Raw genomic sequence first — 17,348 nt, 5'->3', positions numbered from 1 at the left:
ATTTGGACAGAGAGGAAAAATAGAATGGCGACCCGAAATTGTTGGTAACAAGCCAATATGGAAGATGAGATGCGTTTGGGTATTGTTAGAGCAATGTAAAAAGCTAAAGACAAAGAGGTCAGATTGAGGTGGATAGAGATTAAAGTGACAAGGTAGGCACAGGTGTGGCTACAAAACAGGATGCATGCACATAGTTCCTGTGTATTGAAGCAGTGTTATGTACAAGTGTACATGTATAGTACTCATTATTATGCAAGGAATTACCTATGTGGAACAAATCATATTGACAGTTCCTTAAAACTAAAACATTAATGCTTCTCACATGCATTGCCTCAAGTATGATTCCAGCTAAAAAAACATTCTGTACCCACAGTGAAAACAGGTGTTTCTCTCTGTTAAAATGCTTCCAAACTTGCAGAATTAAGAGGAATATTTTCAATTTTAAAATATAAATAATTAGCCTGAATCTCCAATCCCAGTAGTTGCCTAATATTTTGTTAAACTTCATATAAATACAAATTACAAATTAACATTACTAAAACCTTCCACAGCCGCAATTTTTCACATTGATCTTCTAGAACATAGAACAGTAAGTGCAAGTCCTTCAGCCTAACTTGCATAAGTTTGGCAAATGATTTATTCTGCAATCTAGGCACTTAAGTTTTCATACCCTCTTCACGATGCTTTGCAGTCTGTTCTTCAAACCTTTATTGATAACCGTCAAGGTAGCAGTACGAGGTCTGGGCACAACTGAAGATGAAAGAACAGGCTAATAGAAAAATATATACTTTGTATAATTTATAGTCTGTTTTCTATTCACAATTTCTATACCACTTCTTTAGACATGTGACCAATTCCTAAACTCCAAAGGCTTGATCCTGTTATGCACAGGGATATCAGTAAGGTGCTTCAAGCAAGAGGCTCATTGAGAGGAACTTAAGTGGTTCAATAGTTTATAGTATTCCTCTGGTGGTGTTCTTGCTCCTGTATTCTGTTTTTCAAGATGCCACATATTTTAATCTTTCTGGTATTCCATCACTCATCATGGTTGTACTTGTTTCTATAACCAATACTGCTACAGTACTTCTTTCTTATTCCATGTTTTCCAAAGGCCCTCTACCACGAAATACTGAATTATCAGTTTGCTCTTAAATAATTAAGATGTTACACTTTTAAGTGACCGTGTCTCATAAGCTTTCCCACAGCTCTGGCTGTTCTTCCTCAGATTTCCAGGCAGTAGCAACACCAAACAGTGGTGGGTAAAATTTTGCTGCCTGCGTGCACAATTTACTGAATAATACATAATGTTAGTGTATAGCAATACCTTTAAAGTTCTGCATTGTAAGAATGTAATAAGCCTCTCAAATGTAGTAGTTCTGTAGAGGTCAAAAATCAGAAAACACTGATGTGCTTGACTTCAGTCACAAGAACACCAAGATAAATAGATTATAGTTATCATTCTGCTTCAAAGGGTATCAATGCAGCAACGTTTATTTATTTATCAACATTATTACATGAAGACCATTTACTTAACAAATTACATACCATGTTGAAACAACTTTACTACTTCCAGAACATACGGCCTACAAAGAAATTCAAACATAATTAAACAAAGAATTTCAAAGTTCAAAGTTCAAAAAGTAGATTCATTATCCAAGTACATATATGTCTCCATATACAACCCTGAAACTCACTTTCTTGCAGGCATGCTCAATAAATCAATAATAGAATAATAACCATAATAAAATCAATGAAAGATCACATCAACTTTGGCGTTCACCCAGTGTGCAAAAGACAACAAACTGTGCAACCACAAAAAGACAGAAATAATAAAAATAAGTAAGTAAGTACTTATAATTTTAACATTTAACTGCAGGTTGCACCATGAAGTGTCAAAATTATAAGTCTGTCTGGTATCCAGATAATTAAAATCACATGTTGAGATCTTTAAGATACAAAATTCAAGGACAAATATTAATTTGAGGATGACCTCAAATTAATTAGGGGGAGCCTAATTAGTGCGAGCCAGCATGGTTTTGTGTGGGGCAAATCACATCTTACTAATTTCATTGAGTTTTTTGATGAGGTGACACAGGTGATTGATCAAGGTAGAGCTAAGGATGTTTGGGGATGATCATGCTACCTTCCTTTCCTTTTCTTTCTTGGGTGTCATGGCTACCAGAAGAATTTTAGAGCTGTATACCTCGATAGTAAATGAACCTTTGAAATGCAAGAGCAATTAATTTTTTTTTAAAAAAACATTAGAGTGGTAGGTGCCTGGAATGCTGGAATGCTGGAATGCGCTGCCTGGAGTGGTGGTGGAGGCAGATACATCAGGGACTTTTAACAGACATTTAGATAGGCATGTGAATATGAGGAAAATGGGGGGATATGGACATTGTGTAGGCATAAAGGATTAACTTATTTGGTCATTTGCTTTTGCACAACATTATGGTCCAAAAAGCCTGCTCCCGTGCTGCACTGTTCTATGCTTCCTGCCTATTGGGTGCAAATCAAGTGAACAAAGGTTTCCAAGAAACATGCGTGAGCAGCATGAAATATAGCTTTCTTCAATCTTCCAAAAGCTTTGATTCTACCAATTCTTCATATATGGAATACCTACAAATTCTGATGCCCACATGTGTGCTACCTAGTTTTATTTGGCATAGCAACTACTATTTCAATTGTGAATTGGCTATTGTAAACCTACATGGTACTGAAGGATGCCGAAAGCTAAGGAGAGAGAAATAAGAGAAGATTATTGATTGGAAGCCTGATTGGGTCCCCCCTGCCAGGAGGGCATTGTGACGAGCTGGCAGGATATTGCCATTTGGAGCTGGGGTGACTGATGGATGGATGAAAATAGTTAGGGCCAGGAAGGACTGGAGATAGCACAACTTTGATGATTTGAGAGTAAAAGTGGGTGTAGGGAGGTTGTATTCCTATAGATTGCACCTTTTGTATGCGGAGGATACAACTAGCATGAAAACCATGTCAGACACACAATCATGATTTGTGACCAGATGTGTCTGGCTATATTTTCCTAGTTTCTACTTTCATAATCTTTTGGCTTGATAATTCTTCTGAACCAGTGCCAATATGTCATTATGCAGTTAATGTAATTGAATAGCATTGCCTTTAACTCTGTATATTTTCTATACTATCTTTACCACATTAGACAATGTTCTGCACTGAGAAAACCTAGACCAATCTTACAGAATTCTAGAAATTTTACATGAAAGTACAGGAAAACAGCAACCTTGCAATCTTAAAATATCCCTCACAGCCAAGACAAATAGCCAGGAAACTCCAAGGGGTTGAAAAAGCAATCATCAATAGCAGACTGCACAGGGGTTTGAATTCAAGTATTAGAAAAGCAGAAAGTGCACATGGATTGGTAAGACTGGAGGAGAACGCTGAGGCAGCACAGGGCAAGAACAAGGGACACTTTGTGGGCAAGAATACGAAACCTGAATTTAGGTAACTCAGAGAAGTTTGGAGGATAATTCTTAAGGCATTAAGACTTTGTATATGTAAGAAAAATGCCTATTTTGAAAGAGATCAGCCAGAAAATTATTAGGGAACCCTAGTTTCAGAATTATTCCGTAACAGACTACAACTTTGGAAGGAGTGAAACAACACCTGCTATTCATGAAAAAAATATTTATTCATACTGTAGAAACAGAGGTTCGATGACAGGGCTAACATTTAATGACCATCTCTAATATCCTTTAAGGTGGTAGCAGATTTTGTCAATTAAATACTGCTGTACTCCAATGAAGCTACATCATCCATAGTGATTAGGAGAAGCTCAAGAATTTAGACCCAACAATGATAAAGGAAAAGCATTTTCTAAGTAAATCTGAATAATTTTTGACTTGTATGGGAATTGGCTACCCTGTTCTTCTCAGGTGTAGAGATCACATACTTGGGATCAGTTGTCTTGCCAAGTAAATATGGTATTTTTTTTGTAAACAGACACAGAAGCTTTTGCACATTAGTGGTGGGGTCAATAAATATTTACAGTAGTAGATGAAATGCCATGGAATATTCGGTGTGCTAGATGGCAAAAAGAGTAGCACAAGGAGCAAAGTACAGAAAAATCATATGATTAGATTCATAACATTCATCTACAGTCACTTCTGCTGTAGCGGACTGAAGAATGCAGCCAGTTCATTGAGAAAAATTATTACTTACTTTTGTTTGCTGTTTATGTTCAGTTCACTATTAATTGGAATCAAATAACCTTGGCTGTTTCGAAGCTGTAAAACAACATTTTAGCATGTAAATCAATTAATACCATGAAATGTTGACAACTTTGGATACAGCAAGCTTCCATACTAAAAAGAAACTAAACAAACTCTACGAGGCCCTGAGATAGCCTTCAGTATGAAGTGGCATTTAGATTCAAGTTGGCAATTTCTCAGTTAATGAGAATATGGTAGAAATGTGATTATTAAATTCATCGATTTATTTTTCTTAAGGTAATTTCAGAAACTAATAATAACTGTATTCAAAATAAGAGTCAAAGGTATACAGCACAGAAACAGGCCCTGTGGCCCACTTGTCCATGCCAACCAACGTTAGTTCCATTTGCCTGTGTATGGTCCATAACCCTCTAAACCTTTCCTATCCATGCACCTGAAAAGCACCTGCCATACGAAACAACAACAACAACCTGTCTAAATATCTTTGAAACACTGTAAATGTCCCTGTCTCTATCATTCCCTCTGGTAGCTTGTTCCCCAAACCCACCACCCTGTGTGTGAAAAACTTACCCTTCTGATCCCCTTTAAATCTGTCTCCACTCACCTTAAACTATGCCCTCTACTTTTAGCCTCATTTATCCTGGGAAAAGGACTGTGACCATTCAATTTATCTATGTCCCTCATGATTTTACATACTTCTTCAAGATCACCCTTAGTTTTCTCTGATTCGGGGGGGAAATCCTAGCTTATACAGCCTTTCCTTATAACTCAGGACTCCAGTCTCAGTAACATGCTCATGAATCCTTTCTGCACTCTTTCCAACTTAATGACATATTTCCGACAAGAAATGCATTCGATACTTCAGGTGCCATCTCACCAACAACTTGTACAACTGTAACATGACCCAACTCTTGTAGTCAATGTAATATGGCTTCTTCATAGAATCATAAAGAGGTAGAGCATAGAAACAGACCCTTTGGCCCATCTAGTCCATGCTGAAAGCAGTTAAACTGCCTACTCCCATCAACCCGCATCGGGACCATAGCACTCGATACCCCGACTATCCATGTACTTATCCAAACCACTTAAACATTGAAATCGAGCTCACATGCACCACTTGTACTGGCAGCTCATTCCACACTCTCACAACTCTCTGAGTGAAAAAGTTTCCCCTCGTGTTCCCTGAACTTTTCACCTTTCACCATTAACCCATAATCTCTGATTGTAGTACCACCCAATCTCAGTGGAAAAAGCCTCCTTGCATTTAAGCTATCTATACCTCCACCCCCCCAATTTTGTGTATGTCTATCAAATCTCTCAATCTTCTAAGTTTGAAGGAATGAAGTCCTAACCTATTCAATTTTTCCTTATAACTCAGGTCCTCCAGACCCAGGAACGTACCCGTAAATTTTCCCTGTATTCTTTCAATCTTATTTGCATCTTTCCTGTAAGGAGGTGACCAAAATTGCACACAATACTCCAGATTAGGCCTCACCAATGTCTTATACAACTTCAACATTACAGCCATCTCCTGTACTCAATACATTGATTTATGATGGCCAATGGGCTAAAAGCTTTCTTTACAACTCCTTCTACCTGTTGCACCACTTACAACAAATTATGTACCTGTATTCCCAGATCCCTTTGTTCTGCCACACTCTTCAGTGCCCTACTGTTCACTGTGCAAGACCCAACCTGGTTGGTCCTACTGAAGTGCAAAACCTCATACTTGTCTGCATTAAATTCCATCTACCATTTTTCAGCCTGTTCTTCCAGCTGATGCAGTTTCCTCTGCAAGCCATGATAGTCTTCCTCACTGTCCATTGCATCCTCAATCTTGGTGTCACCTGCAAATTTGCTGATCCAGTTAACTATCCAGATCACTGATGTAGATGACAAACAACAACGCACCCAGGACCGATCTCTGTAGCACTAGTCACAGGCCTCCAGTTAGAGAGGCAGCCATCTGCTATCAATCTCTGGCTTCTCCTACAATATCTAAATTAATTAATTAACTCATTTTCAATGTTGAGTGACTGAACGTTTTTGACCAACCTCCCATGCTGGCTAAGGTGCATGGAGCAGCACAGTAGCATAGTGGTTAGCGCAATGCTTTACAGTACCAGCAACCTGGGTTCAATTCCCGCCGCTGCCTGTAAGGAGATTGTACATTCTTCCCATGACTGCATGGGTTTCCTCCCACAGTCCAAAGATGTACTGGTTAGTAGGTTAATTGGTCATTGTAAATTGTTCCATGATTAGGCTAGGGCAATGTTTCCACAGCTTTTTTAGCTCAATGCCCCCGTAAAGCACTTTTGTACCTGCCAACATGCCCCTAAAGCATCTTCACACTTGCCAATGCCCCTCTTTGGCACAATATACCTTCTGGCACCCCTATAGTGTAAAAACATGTTTACCAGATGCTAAGATAAGAAAAGTGATCCTGCTTTAATTTTTTTTTGTCTTTAAACCTAGTTTACACAGCATCTGTGCACTGTACAGCAGCTTCGATATTAATGTGATCCTTGAGCTTGATGGTTTTTAGCAAGTGTTGAAATATCTAGTTCAAGTTGTGACAGCAAAACCCTTAAGTCCCCACACATAACAATGTACAAGTGATTTCTGTTTTTTGTGAGTATGTGGTTTACTGCACTGAAGACTCTTTTAACAAGGTAGCAGGATGAAAAAGCAATGAAGAACAGTTTGGTTCTTCTCCAAAGGCCAGGAAACTTCAAAGGACAGTATAGCCGCATACCACAAAACCCAAAATTTTTGAAAAGCATTTTTGCTTCTTCATCATTCTGAATTCCTATAATTTTTTTCTTGCAAGCTCTCTTCCTCTTCTTCCATCTTGCAAAAACATGGATTAATTACCCAGTCCAGAATTTCCAGATTATTCAAAGACTTGAATCAATTCTGAAAATTCTTCTTTAGTGACTGCACGTGTAAACAGTACTCTTGCAAATCACTGTCTGTGAAAGAGAATGCCATACTTTCCATGCAGGGAAACTCTGAGAACATTCTTCTCCCAATGTTTTGCTTATATTTTCCCTACTTTCCAATAAAAGTGAACACTGCACTTTTTGTCTGGGTTGAACTGAAATTCTCACCCTGCAGTTTCATATTTAGAATGTTCATTTTGTCATACAGATCAGCTAGATATACCACACCTCCATGTTTCCATGTTTTTCCCTTTCAGGGTTCTTTTAAAGACCCCGATCTGGAGTTGCACGCTGACTTCGGTTCTTTGCAGGAATGGGACCTGTTCTTGGGGTTTCAGGACCGGCCATTGTTCGGCACGCCAAGGGTTCAGCCTGAAAGTCCGGCTCGAATTCTGAAGCCTAAGATCTCGGAGCTCTGCAGATGTGTGGATCAAGGGTCAGAGTCACAGCAGGAGACCCGTGTGTTGTCGGGGGAGTCGGTATATCTGCTATGGGCTCGAAGATTCAGGATCTTTGCGATCTTCACGCATAGAGCTCGGAAAAAGCAACGTAACGGATTTTTAACATCATAAACCAGCGAGTTGTTTGTTATGACTCCCCACTCACTGGGGAAAAATACAGAGACACCTGCTTCTCCCTTATTAGGGAGAGACAGAATCTGCGGGATGTCGAATGTCGGGTGTAATGCGCAGTCTTTGGGGTAACTGCAAGTCTGTGTCTTTACTATTGCTTGGCTCATGCTTGAGTGCTCGATGGAGGTACCAATGCTTGTTTTTTTTGCCAGTGGGGGGAGGGGGGATAGTAGCTCGCAGCCGCTTACACGTGGGAGGGAGGGGAGCTTGGGCAGACCTTGGGGTTCTTAAATTCATTTGTCGATCATTCTTTGGGGCACTTCTCTGTTTTTGTGGATGTTTGCAAAGAAAAAGCATTTCAGGATGTATATTGTATACATTTCCCTGACGTTAATTGGACCTTTGAACCTTTGAAGAAGTTCAATCTTGTTACCCAAGCTCTTGTCAACTTTGAGCAAAAATTCAACCACAGTGTCAAAAAGATCAAAGAAATGTTTTAAGCAGCAGCGTTTTGCTAGCTAATGCACTTCATTGTGAAAAAGCAAGCATTCAAACTCTTCATCATTATCATGGCATAACTGGTGTAATATTCTGCTATTTAATGGATGAGCTTTAATTTTGTTGATACCAGATATTACAAGATTCATGCTTGAAGAAAGTTGCTGGCTGAAGTTTTTGGTAAGATGTTAACAATGAATTCCACAATAGATTGCAAACAGACTTGGAATTTCTTTTTTCATAAATGCCACTAAACCTCTCACATATGGTACTCCATCAGTTGCACAAGAAATCATGTTCCTAATCCAAATACTTTTATCCTCAATATACGTTTTGAGTCATCATAAATTGATTCTCTTCTGATATTTGGTTTTAACATTTTACAAAAGAGAATCCCTTCATAAAAGTTCCCATTTTTCATAAACCGTACATATGTCATTAGCAATGCCTTATTGTCTTGCACAGTTGACTCATCCAGTTGTATCCCAAATTCAGTTTTTTTGTAGCTCCATGCACAGGTGATACTCAATGTCTTCACTCATTTCATCAATATGACAAGCTACTGAGTTATTACTCAGAGGAATTGATTTTAAAATACTGTTATCCACTTTGAGAACAGTAGTGAGTACTTCTGATACAGCATGCATTATTAATCTTTCACCAATTGTATGAGATTTTCCACACTTTTCTATCATTTCAGAAGCAATACAAGAAGCATTGAGACCACTATCAAGGTCGTTTTTAGCTTTCTTGGCAAATGACTCAAGTGAGCAATGCTTTTCACATGCTTCTTTCATCCCCTGGAACTGAGTAATACCATAAGTAGCCTTTTAAGGGTGTCTTTTACAGATGTGTTCCTACAATCTTGATGGTTTCATGGCTTCATTAGACAGTACAGTATTACAAATAAGACATATGGGGCATTGCTGATCTGACAGGAACGGAATCAAAACCATACTCCAGGTAGGTAACATTATATTGGCGCACTCTCTTTAGTTTCTGTTTTTTAGCAAGATTAGAATTCAAGGCTACACTGCCTTCAGACTCAGATCATGCTGTACGTACTTACCCATTATCAACGGGGCCAAATTAAAATAAAAAATTAACACGATCTATCAGATAGAAACATAGAAACATAGAAAATAGGTGCAGGAGTAGGCCATTCGGCCCTTCGAGCCTGCACCGCCATTTATTATGATCATGGCTGATCATCCAACTCAGAACCCCGCCCCAGCCTTCCCTCCATACCCCCTGACCCCCGTAGCCACAAGGGCCATATCTAACTCAATGTTGACAACACCAATGAGTTGACAAGGTCAGTCAGGTCTCATGCTTACCGCCACCCCCAGCAACTTCTATTCCCCCTAATGCCCGCATAGGACATGTAACCACCCCCACTGGGAATCAATGGACTGGCATTAAATGGAGGGGGGGGTTGCTCAGTGGCACAGCTCAAAGGGTTGCAAGGGCCTGTTCTGCATTGCATCTCAATAAAATTTTTAAAAAGTAACATATATTCAAAATAGTGAGAGAAAAAAGTACATATCATTATGCAAGAAAACACATGTATAGTCCAAGACTCTGAGCGACATACAAATTGACGGTACAGCACCCGGTAATCCAGCCTATACTTCCACTCGAGAGCAGCACCAATGGGAGAGGCCAACCCACAACTGAGCGCAGATGCCATCCTACACCGCCTCCTGCATCTCCTTGAGGCCCAGTCCTCGTTACAACCGAGGCCATGCTGCTGCCTCGTCACCAGCCTCACCACCAGACAACAGAAACAGGCCTGCGGCATATTATGTTATCAATGTCCAACAGGGTCTTGCGATCGGAAGAGAAACATCCAAGACAGTCACTCACAGTTATACTGCATGCTGCTTTCGTGCATCAACTTTGATGTCTTCGAGTAGCAGGCAGCATTGTACACTGAACTTGAGGAGAGATAAATGGGTTCAACGAGGAGTGGTGGGGAGTTCACGTTTAGTATTTTAAGTTAAATTCAGGTAATTATGAGGGATGAGCCAGCGAAATAGAATTGATAGATTAGGTTTAGAGAAAGCTCAATGCACACACAGTGGAAGATATTTAAGAGTACCTTTCAGAATATATTGAATAGGTACACTGCCTATAAAAAGTATTCACCCACCCCACCCCCTTTAGAAGAGTTTTACAACATTGAATTACAGTGGGTTTAATTTGGCTTTTTTTGACACTGATCAACAGAAAAAGTGAAAACAGATCTCTACAAAGTGGTCTAAATTAATTACAAACACAAAACACAAAATAATTGATTGCATAAGTATTTACCCCCCTTTAATATGACATACCAAATTGTCACTGGGGCAGCCAATTGGTTTTAGAAGTCACATACAGTAATTAGTTAAATGGAGATCTGTTCAACTGACTGTAGTAAAAATATACCTATATCTGGAAGCTCCAACTGCTGGTGAGTCAGTATCCTGGCAAAAACTACACCATGAAGACAAAAGAACAATCCAAACAACTCCACAAAAAGATTATTGCAAAGTATAAGAAAATTTCCAAGTCACTGAATATCCCTTGGAGTACAGTTAAGTTAATCATCAAGAAATTGAAAGATTATGGCACAGCTGTAAAACTGCCTAGAGCAGGCTGTCCTCAAAAACTGACTGACTGTGCAAGAAGGGGACTAGTGAGGGAAGCTACCAACAAACCTATGACAACTCTGAAGAAGTTACAAGCTTCAGTGGCTGAGATGGGAGAGTCTGCACTTTAAACAACTGCTGTCCAAGTTCTTCACGAATCACAGCTTTATGAGAGAGTGGCAAAGAGAAAGCCACTATTGAAAAAACTCACATGAAATCTCGGCTAGAGTTTGCCAGGTGGCACGTGGGAGACTCTGAAATTAGCTGGAAGAAGGTCCTACAGTTTGATGAAACCAAAATTGAGCTTTCTAGTCATCAGACTAAATGCTATATTTGGCATAAGCCAAACACCACACATCATCAAAAACACACCATCCCTACCATGAAGCATGGTGGGGGCTGCATCATGCTCTGGGGATGCTTCATTGCAGCAGGCCCTGGAAGGCTTGTGAAAGTAGCAGGTAAAATGAATGCAGCAAAATACAGGGAAATCTTGCAGGAAAACCTAAAGCAGTCTGCAAGAGAACTGCGACTTGGAAGAAGATTTGTTTTTCAGCAAGACAATGACCCCAAGCATAAAGCCAAAGCTACACAGGAATGGCTTAAAAACAATAAAGTTAATGTCCTGGTGTGGCCATATCAGAGTCCAGACCTCAATCCAATAGAGAATTTGTGGCTAGACTTGAAAAGGACTGTTCTCCATGCAATCAGACAGAGCTGGAGCAGCTTTGTAAAGAAGAAAAGGGAAAAATTGTAGTGTCCAAATGTGCAAAGCTGATAGAGACCTATCCACACAGACTCAAGGCCGTAATTGCGGCCAAAGGTGCATCTACTCAATACTGACTTGAAGGGGATGAATACTTATACAATCAATTCTTTGGTGTTTTATATTTGTAATTAATTTAAATCACTTTATAGAGATCTGTTTTCACTTTGACACAAAAGAGCCTTTTTTCTGTTGAGCTGTGCCAAAAAAAGCCAAATTAAATCCACTGTGATTCAATGTTGTAAAACAGTAAAACATGAAAACTTTGGGGGGGGGGGGGGTGAATAATTTTTATAGGTACTGTCCATTCCAAAATGAAAGAAGAAATCTAAAGGGGGTACCTACTAAATGTGGTTAACTAAGAAGATTAAAAATAATACCAAACTTGAAAACACATAAAATTGTGCAAAGATGGGTGCAAAGTTAACAAAATTGTACAACTTGGGCTTTGCCAAGACCACATGGCCCCAGAACTCCTCAAAATCTTGTTCCAATCATGAACATAAATTTCAGAAGAGAGGTGAAATTAAGTGCCCTTGACATCAAATGTAGCACTCAAATGCTCTGATAAAACTAAAGTCAATGGGAAGCAAAGTGAAAACATTCTAGTTACACACATAAAAGTTGCTGGCAGAGTTCCTCGTGTTGGCATTCTAGTTACTGACATCATATTTTGCAAAGAGGAAACTGGTTGTGATGGTCAGAGATCAGCCTTGGGACATTCTGCAGGCATACTTCGGGGCAGTTTTCCAGTCCAGTCATCTTCAGCTGTTTCCCCAATGACCTTTCTTCCAACATAAGGTCAGTATAGGGGATGCTCACTGAAGATTACATAATATTCAACTGCATTCACAAATCTTATCCAAATAAAACTGCTCATTAATGCACACAGCACGACTCAGAAAATATTCAGGCATAATGTTGATATGTGGCAAATAACAATCCTGCCACAGAAGTGCCAGCCAATGACCATCTCCAACATAGACAGCCTTGGCATCAATGGCTTATGTATTGTCGAGACCCTCATCAGCAATATTCTTGTCACCACTGACCAGAAACTACTGCAGCCACATAAATACCACAACTACATGAGAAGATTAGAGACTGGGTGTCGTGTGGTGAGTGACCTCAAGGCTTTTCTACCAGGTAATGCCAGATGTAGAGTCTGACAGAATATGCCCATAACAAAAACTGCAGAACTTCAACCTTTCCTCATGGGCAGACCCCAGTTAGTTTGTATTGGCAACATCTCCTTCACATCCACCATCAGCGCAGATGCACCAGAAAGTTATGTGCTTAGCTCCCTGCTCTACTCACTTTATACCTGTGATTGTGAGGCGAAGGACAGCTACAATACTGTATTTAAGGAATGTGGGGGGGAAGTGATTTTTTTTTAATTTTCATTGCCCATCTGTATTTAAATTTTATTAATTTTATTGAATTTCCTTATTGTGAAATTTCTTTTAGATTGACAAGTCAGAGAAACTGGCATCAGAAATAAAAATGAAGTGGCAAGACAAGTAATATGAGATAGAAAAATTCTGCTGACAATAAGTATATTAAAAATGTAATTATTTAATTGTGTATTAAGCAAAAATGTAAATACATCGATATACAGGTTTTCCCCACCATCCAAAGGTAGATGAACCAGTTCATAAGCCGAAATGTCGTAAAGCAAAGAAGCAGTTACCATTTATTTATATGGGAAAATTTTGTGAGCGTTCGCAAACCCAAAAATAACCTACCAAATCATGCCAAATAACACATAAAACCTAACAGTAACATATAGTAAAAGCAGGAATGATATGATAAACACACAGCCTATATAAAGTAGAAATATTTTCCACAATCATTGCCAGCACTGTTCTCCGAAGCGAAAATCTCACGCAAGCGCTCTCGGCAGAAAATCTCACACAAGGGCTGTTGGCAAAAACACGCTCTCCAGTAACCTTTCAGCTATGAAGCTGCCAAATCATACCAAATAACACGTAAAAATACACAGCCAATATAAAGTAGAAATAATGTATGTACAGTGTAGTATCACTTACCGGAATTGGGACAGTGCCGAGGTGGTGTGTTAGGCTGAGTTGTCGGAGTTTGGCTGGTGCAGTGGCCCCCACCCTCCGGGCTGCTGACTGATACTGATCCACGAAGCATGCAGGGGTCCAGTGGTAGCCAGGAGACACACAGCACATCTTTAAGAAAAAAGCCAAAATAAACATGCTAATTAATTAGGTGTCGCCCAACACGTAATTGCCGATTCCCGATTGCATCGCCTCTGATCTGGGCCGACAATTTATGTGTCGAGCGACACCTAATTAATTAGCATGTTTATTTCGGCTTTTTTCTTAAAGATGTGCTGTGTGCCTCCCGGCTACTGCTGCATTCTCCACGAATCGGTACCTGTCCGCAGCCTGGGTGTTGGGGTGATGGAACACTGGGGTGTCGTCTGTTTCCATTAGAGCAGGCAGCTCATCTTCTCCTATGACTGCCCGCCTCACTGTCGAAGGTCGAGGTTCGTCGTCTGCTGTGGCTGATGTGGAAGGCTTGCTTGACTGCTGAGCCTCGCACATTTTTCTATCATACGGTTCTTTGTAAGCACTCAAACCATCTTGCAAATATCCCCTAAACCGACATACCCTTTCAAAATTAAAGTCATACTTTATCACTGCAGTGAAAATCTCATGCAGTTGCTTCACGTTCATTTCGCTACTGCATTCGGTTTCGATTGTTATCCTTTCCTCTTCCAATTGCATCAGCTCTTTATCTATCAGTTCTTGATCATGGGATGCCAAAACCTCTTCAACATCATCTTCGTCAACTTTCACAAGCCAAACTCACTTTGTCCTTGATTCATTCACCACAATCAAAACGCTTAATTATGTCTAGTTTTACGCTAAGTGTAACACCCCCACAAGCTCTTTTAGGCTTTTCCGACACCTTAGAACTTATTTTGCAAACGGCTGCTCACAAGCACGTGTTTAAGCAATGCCAGCGAGAATGCCGTTTCGAATCCGGGGGAGAGCGGCTGCTCGGGGTGCGTGCTGCTTTTTATCACGTGTTGATTTTTTTCATAACAGTGAAAACACCTTCTGAAAGCGAAAACAGGGAACTAACGTAGGTCTTTCGTAACAGTGAGGTGTTGTAAAGCGAACAATCAAAAAGCGGGGGACTCCTATGCTGTATAACTTCCTGGAACCTTTGAAATATGTAAACATGTAATTCATTCTACACTTGAATTCTTTTCGTGTTTGTCATTTAGATGATACTAATCGGTATCTTAGCCTTTATTTGCCCCTCTTTGATCCTGTTAATATTTTTACGGAAGACATCTCTTGATATCAGCCTTGCAAGTATCAATTGACTTAGCAATCACATACTTTTGGAAGGGAGGGTGTTCTAGATTAAAAGATACAAATAGTAGTGGTTCTAACTGAGAAAGGGTGGTGAAGGCTTTTAACTACATCTGATCAGTCTAGAGGCAGTATTATTATAAAGAGAGAAATGAGAACAAGAGTGAAGTAAAAGAGAATATTAGCTAGTTCTGACAATGCAATGCAATGTCTGATTGCCTGAAATTGTTGAATTTAGCATTGAGTCCCGAGCTTTGTAACTCTGCACAAAACTAGGATGTTTTCCTTTGGTTTACTGCAAGAAGTTTAAAGGTTACTAGACAACAGGATGACCCGTTGGGGCACCCTTTGAGAGAAGGGTAGTGCAGTCTGACGTGACCAGAATAAACGCTAAATTTTCCTGAATGCTATTGGTATCGCTTTGCTTTGGAAACTGAAGTAGAAAACCTCAGTTTATTAAAGAAGAATGACACATAGCAAATCAAATATAGCTGCTCCTCATTTAACGAAGGACACTTTTGATGGCATTATTTCTGGTTTATCTGCCACCCTTCTGGAGACATGCAGCCTTTTCATCCCCCACCTCTTCATCTCTTCTGCTGTTTGTTGTTTGTCTCTGATCCTGGAGACATGCATAGCTCTCCTCCTCTGTCTCTTCTTCTCTCATCTTTTTTTGTCCTGACTCTTTGATCCTGGAGTCGTGCGGCCCTGGCCTCATCCAATTCTTGTTCTCTCCCTCTCCTTGCTGCTTCCCAACGACATCTGGCATCATCTCTTGACCATAATGTCCCCCTTCCCTTTCCACGCGGCATAATTAGGCTGACTATTTCTTTTTACCCTAATGCTGTATAGAAAATAAGAAGCAGTAACACCAAAGGATGCTGATTATTCTTGATGATGTGATTGGCGCTCTCCTAAATAGACATGATATAGTCACCGCTGTCTTTTGACTGCAGCAAAGGGTTTTATGGGTGTCTCGAAGTATGTCATTACAATAAGATTCAATTATCTCATTGATGGGTGGCAGTTAAATCTGTCCCAATCCTGCACATGCTGATGGTGGTGATTAGCAGAATGTGACCCCGCGAAATAGAGCTGCCCTGCCCTTTTGCTCCGGTAGGTGTCGCTGCTGAGATGGGCCGTGCGCATGCGTTGGGCTGTCGCATCCCGATTTCCATGATGGCCAATCAGGTCTCGGGTTAAAAGGGAGTCTGTTTATTTTGGCGAAGGAGCAATTTTATACGAATATATAGCCCTGAACTTTGCCTGCATTATGTAAGTTAGTGCATTTTAATTTGATTTAGCCAAAAAAAGTGCCACTGTAATGCACAGAGGTCACAAACAGACAAACAGAGCATGAGAGCTTTAGTAGTATATATAGACAGACAATGCCATGTTAATGAGAGAGATCAGAGGAAAATGGCGAACTGTTTCAAGCTGATAGGAAGGCGACAGTAACTCAAATAACCATTCATTACAACAGTGGTGTGCAAAAGAAGAAGAAGAAGTCGAACCTTGAAGTGGATAGGCTACAGCAGCAGAAGGCCACACCAGGTTCTACTCCTGTATCTAATAAAGCATACCTATTAATTCATGAAACAGTTACTGAATAAAGGTTTGTTAATTTTGTTTTTAAATTACTGTATTATAAACAAGAGGCAAGAATTCTTAATTTAACCATGCAGCAACGGAATCAAAAAATTTTGACTTAGATTTATGGTCATTGATCATGCACATTTATTTTAGCTTTGAAGATCAATATTACCTTCAAAACAAAGACACCGTTGTCTAGCCCAAAGGAATGAAAAAGAACCTGTAATTCAGAAACATAGAAACTCAATTGGTGATGTCTCTACTAATAGATACAATCATTTCTAAAATGCAAGGAATTGAATACAAATTTCCTGATTCATTAAATAGCCCTTCATTCAAAGAAAATATTTAAGAATGAACAGAATGGATTTGATGAACCCTTCTAGATCTAACTAATTCTTACATCCACAGCTAGAACAAAAGTTAGACGTACTAATTTCTTGGGCAGCCCCTCGGACATGAAGAAAACTTACTTCTATTTGTTCACTGTGAGGTTATCAATGAGGACAATGTGGGAACAATAGATTCATCCAAAAAGTGAAACCAAGCAACATAGGTGGCTACAAGCCCTGATTCCCAGATGAGCTCAATTCCTTTTATGTTCACTTTGACCGACAAAATATAGAGGACCCTTCGCAAGCTCCACAGCACCCAAAGACCCTGTTATTTCAGTCTCTGAGGTCGACAGGAAAGCATCCTTCAGGAGGCTCAGCCCACGGAAAACATCTGGCCGAAGCAGTGTAACTGGCCGGGGAGTAAACACCTGTGCTGATTTGGCAATCTGAG

At 39.9% G+C, this 17,348-nt stretch overlaps 1 protein-coding gene across 1 annotated transcript in view; it reads right to left on the bottom strand.

Moving 5' to 3' along the window:
* Nucleotides 1-17,348, bottom strand: part of LOC140201352 (uncharacterized) — a 129,078-nt gene that overhangs the window by 66,916 nt on the left and 44,814 nt on the right. Inside the window, exons 5-8 of the mRNA XM_072265317.1 lie at nt 16,735-16,782; nt 4,198-4,262; nt 1,546-1,583; nt 671-750 (exon numbers count right to left, since the gene is read on the bottom strand). Coding sequence (XP_072121418.1) covers nt 671-750; nt 1,546-1,583; nt 4,198-4,262; nt 16,735-16,782 — 231 coding nt within the window. The remainder of the gene's footprint in view (nt 1-670; nt 751-1,545; nt 1,584-4,197; nt 4,263-16,734; nt 16,783-17,348) is intronic.

This window comes from Mobula birostris, chromosome 8, assembly GCF_030028105.1.
Source record: "Mobula birostris isolate sMobBir1 chromosome 8, sMobBir1.hap1, whole genome shotgun sequence".
Classification (NCBI taxonomy): domain Eukaryota; kingdom Metazoa; phylum Chordata; class Chondrichthyes; order Myliobatiformes; family Myliobatidae; genus Mobula; species Mobula birostris.
Note: the sequence above shows the minus strand (reverse complement) of the source record. Positions and strands in the feature narration are given on the sequence as shown.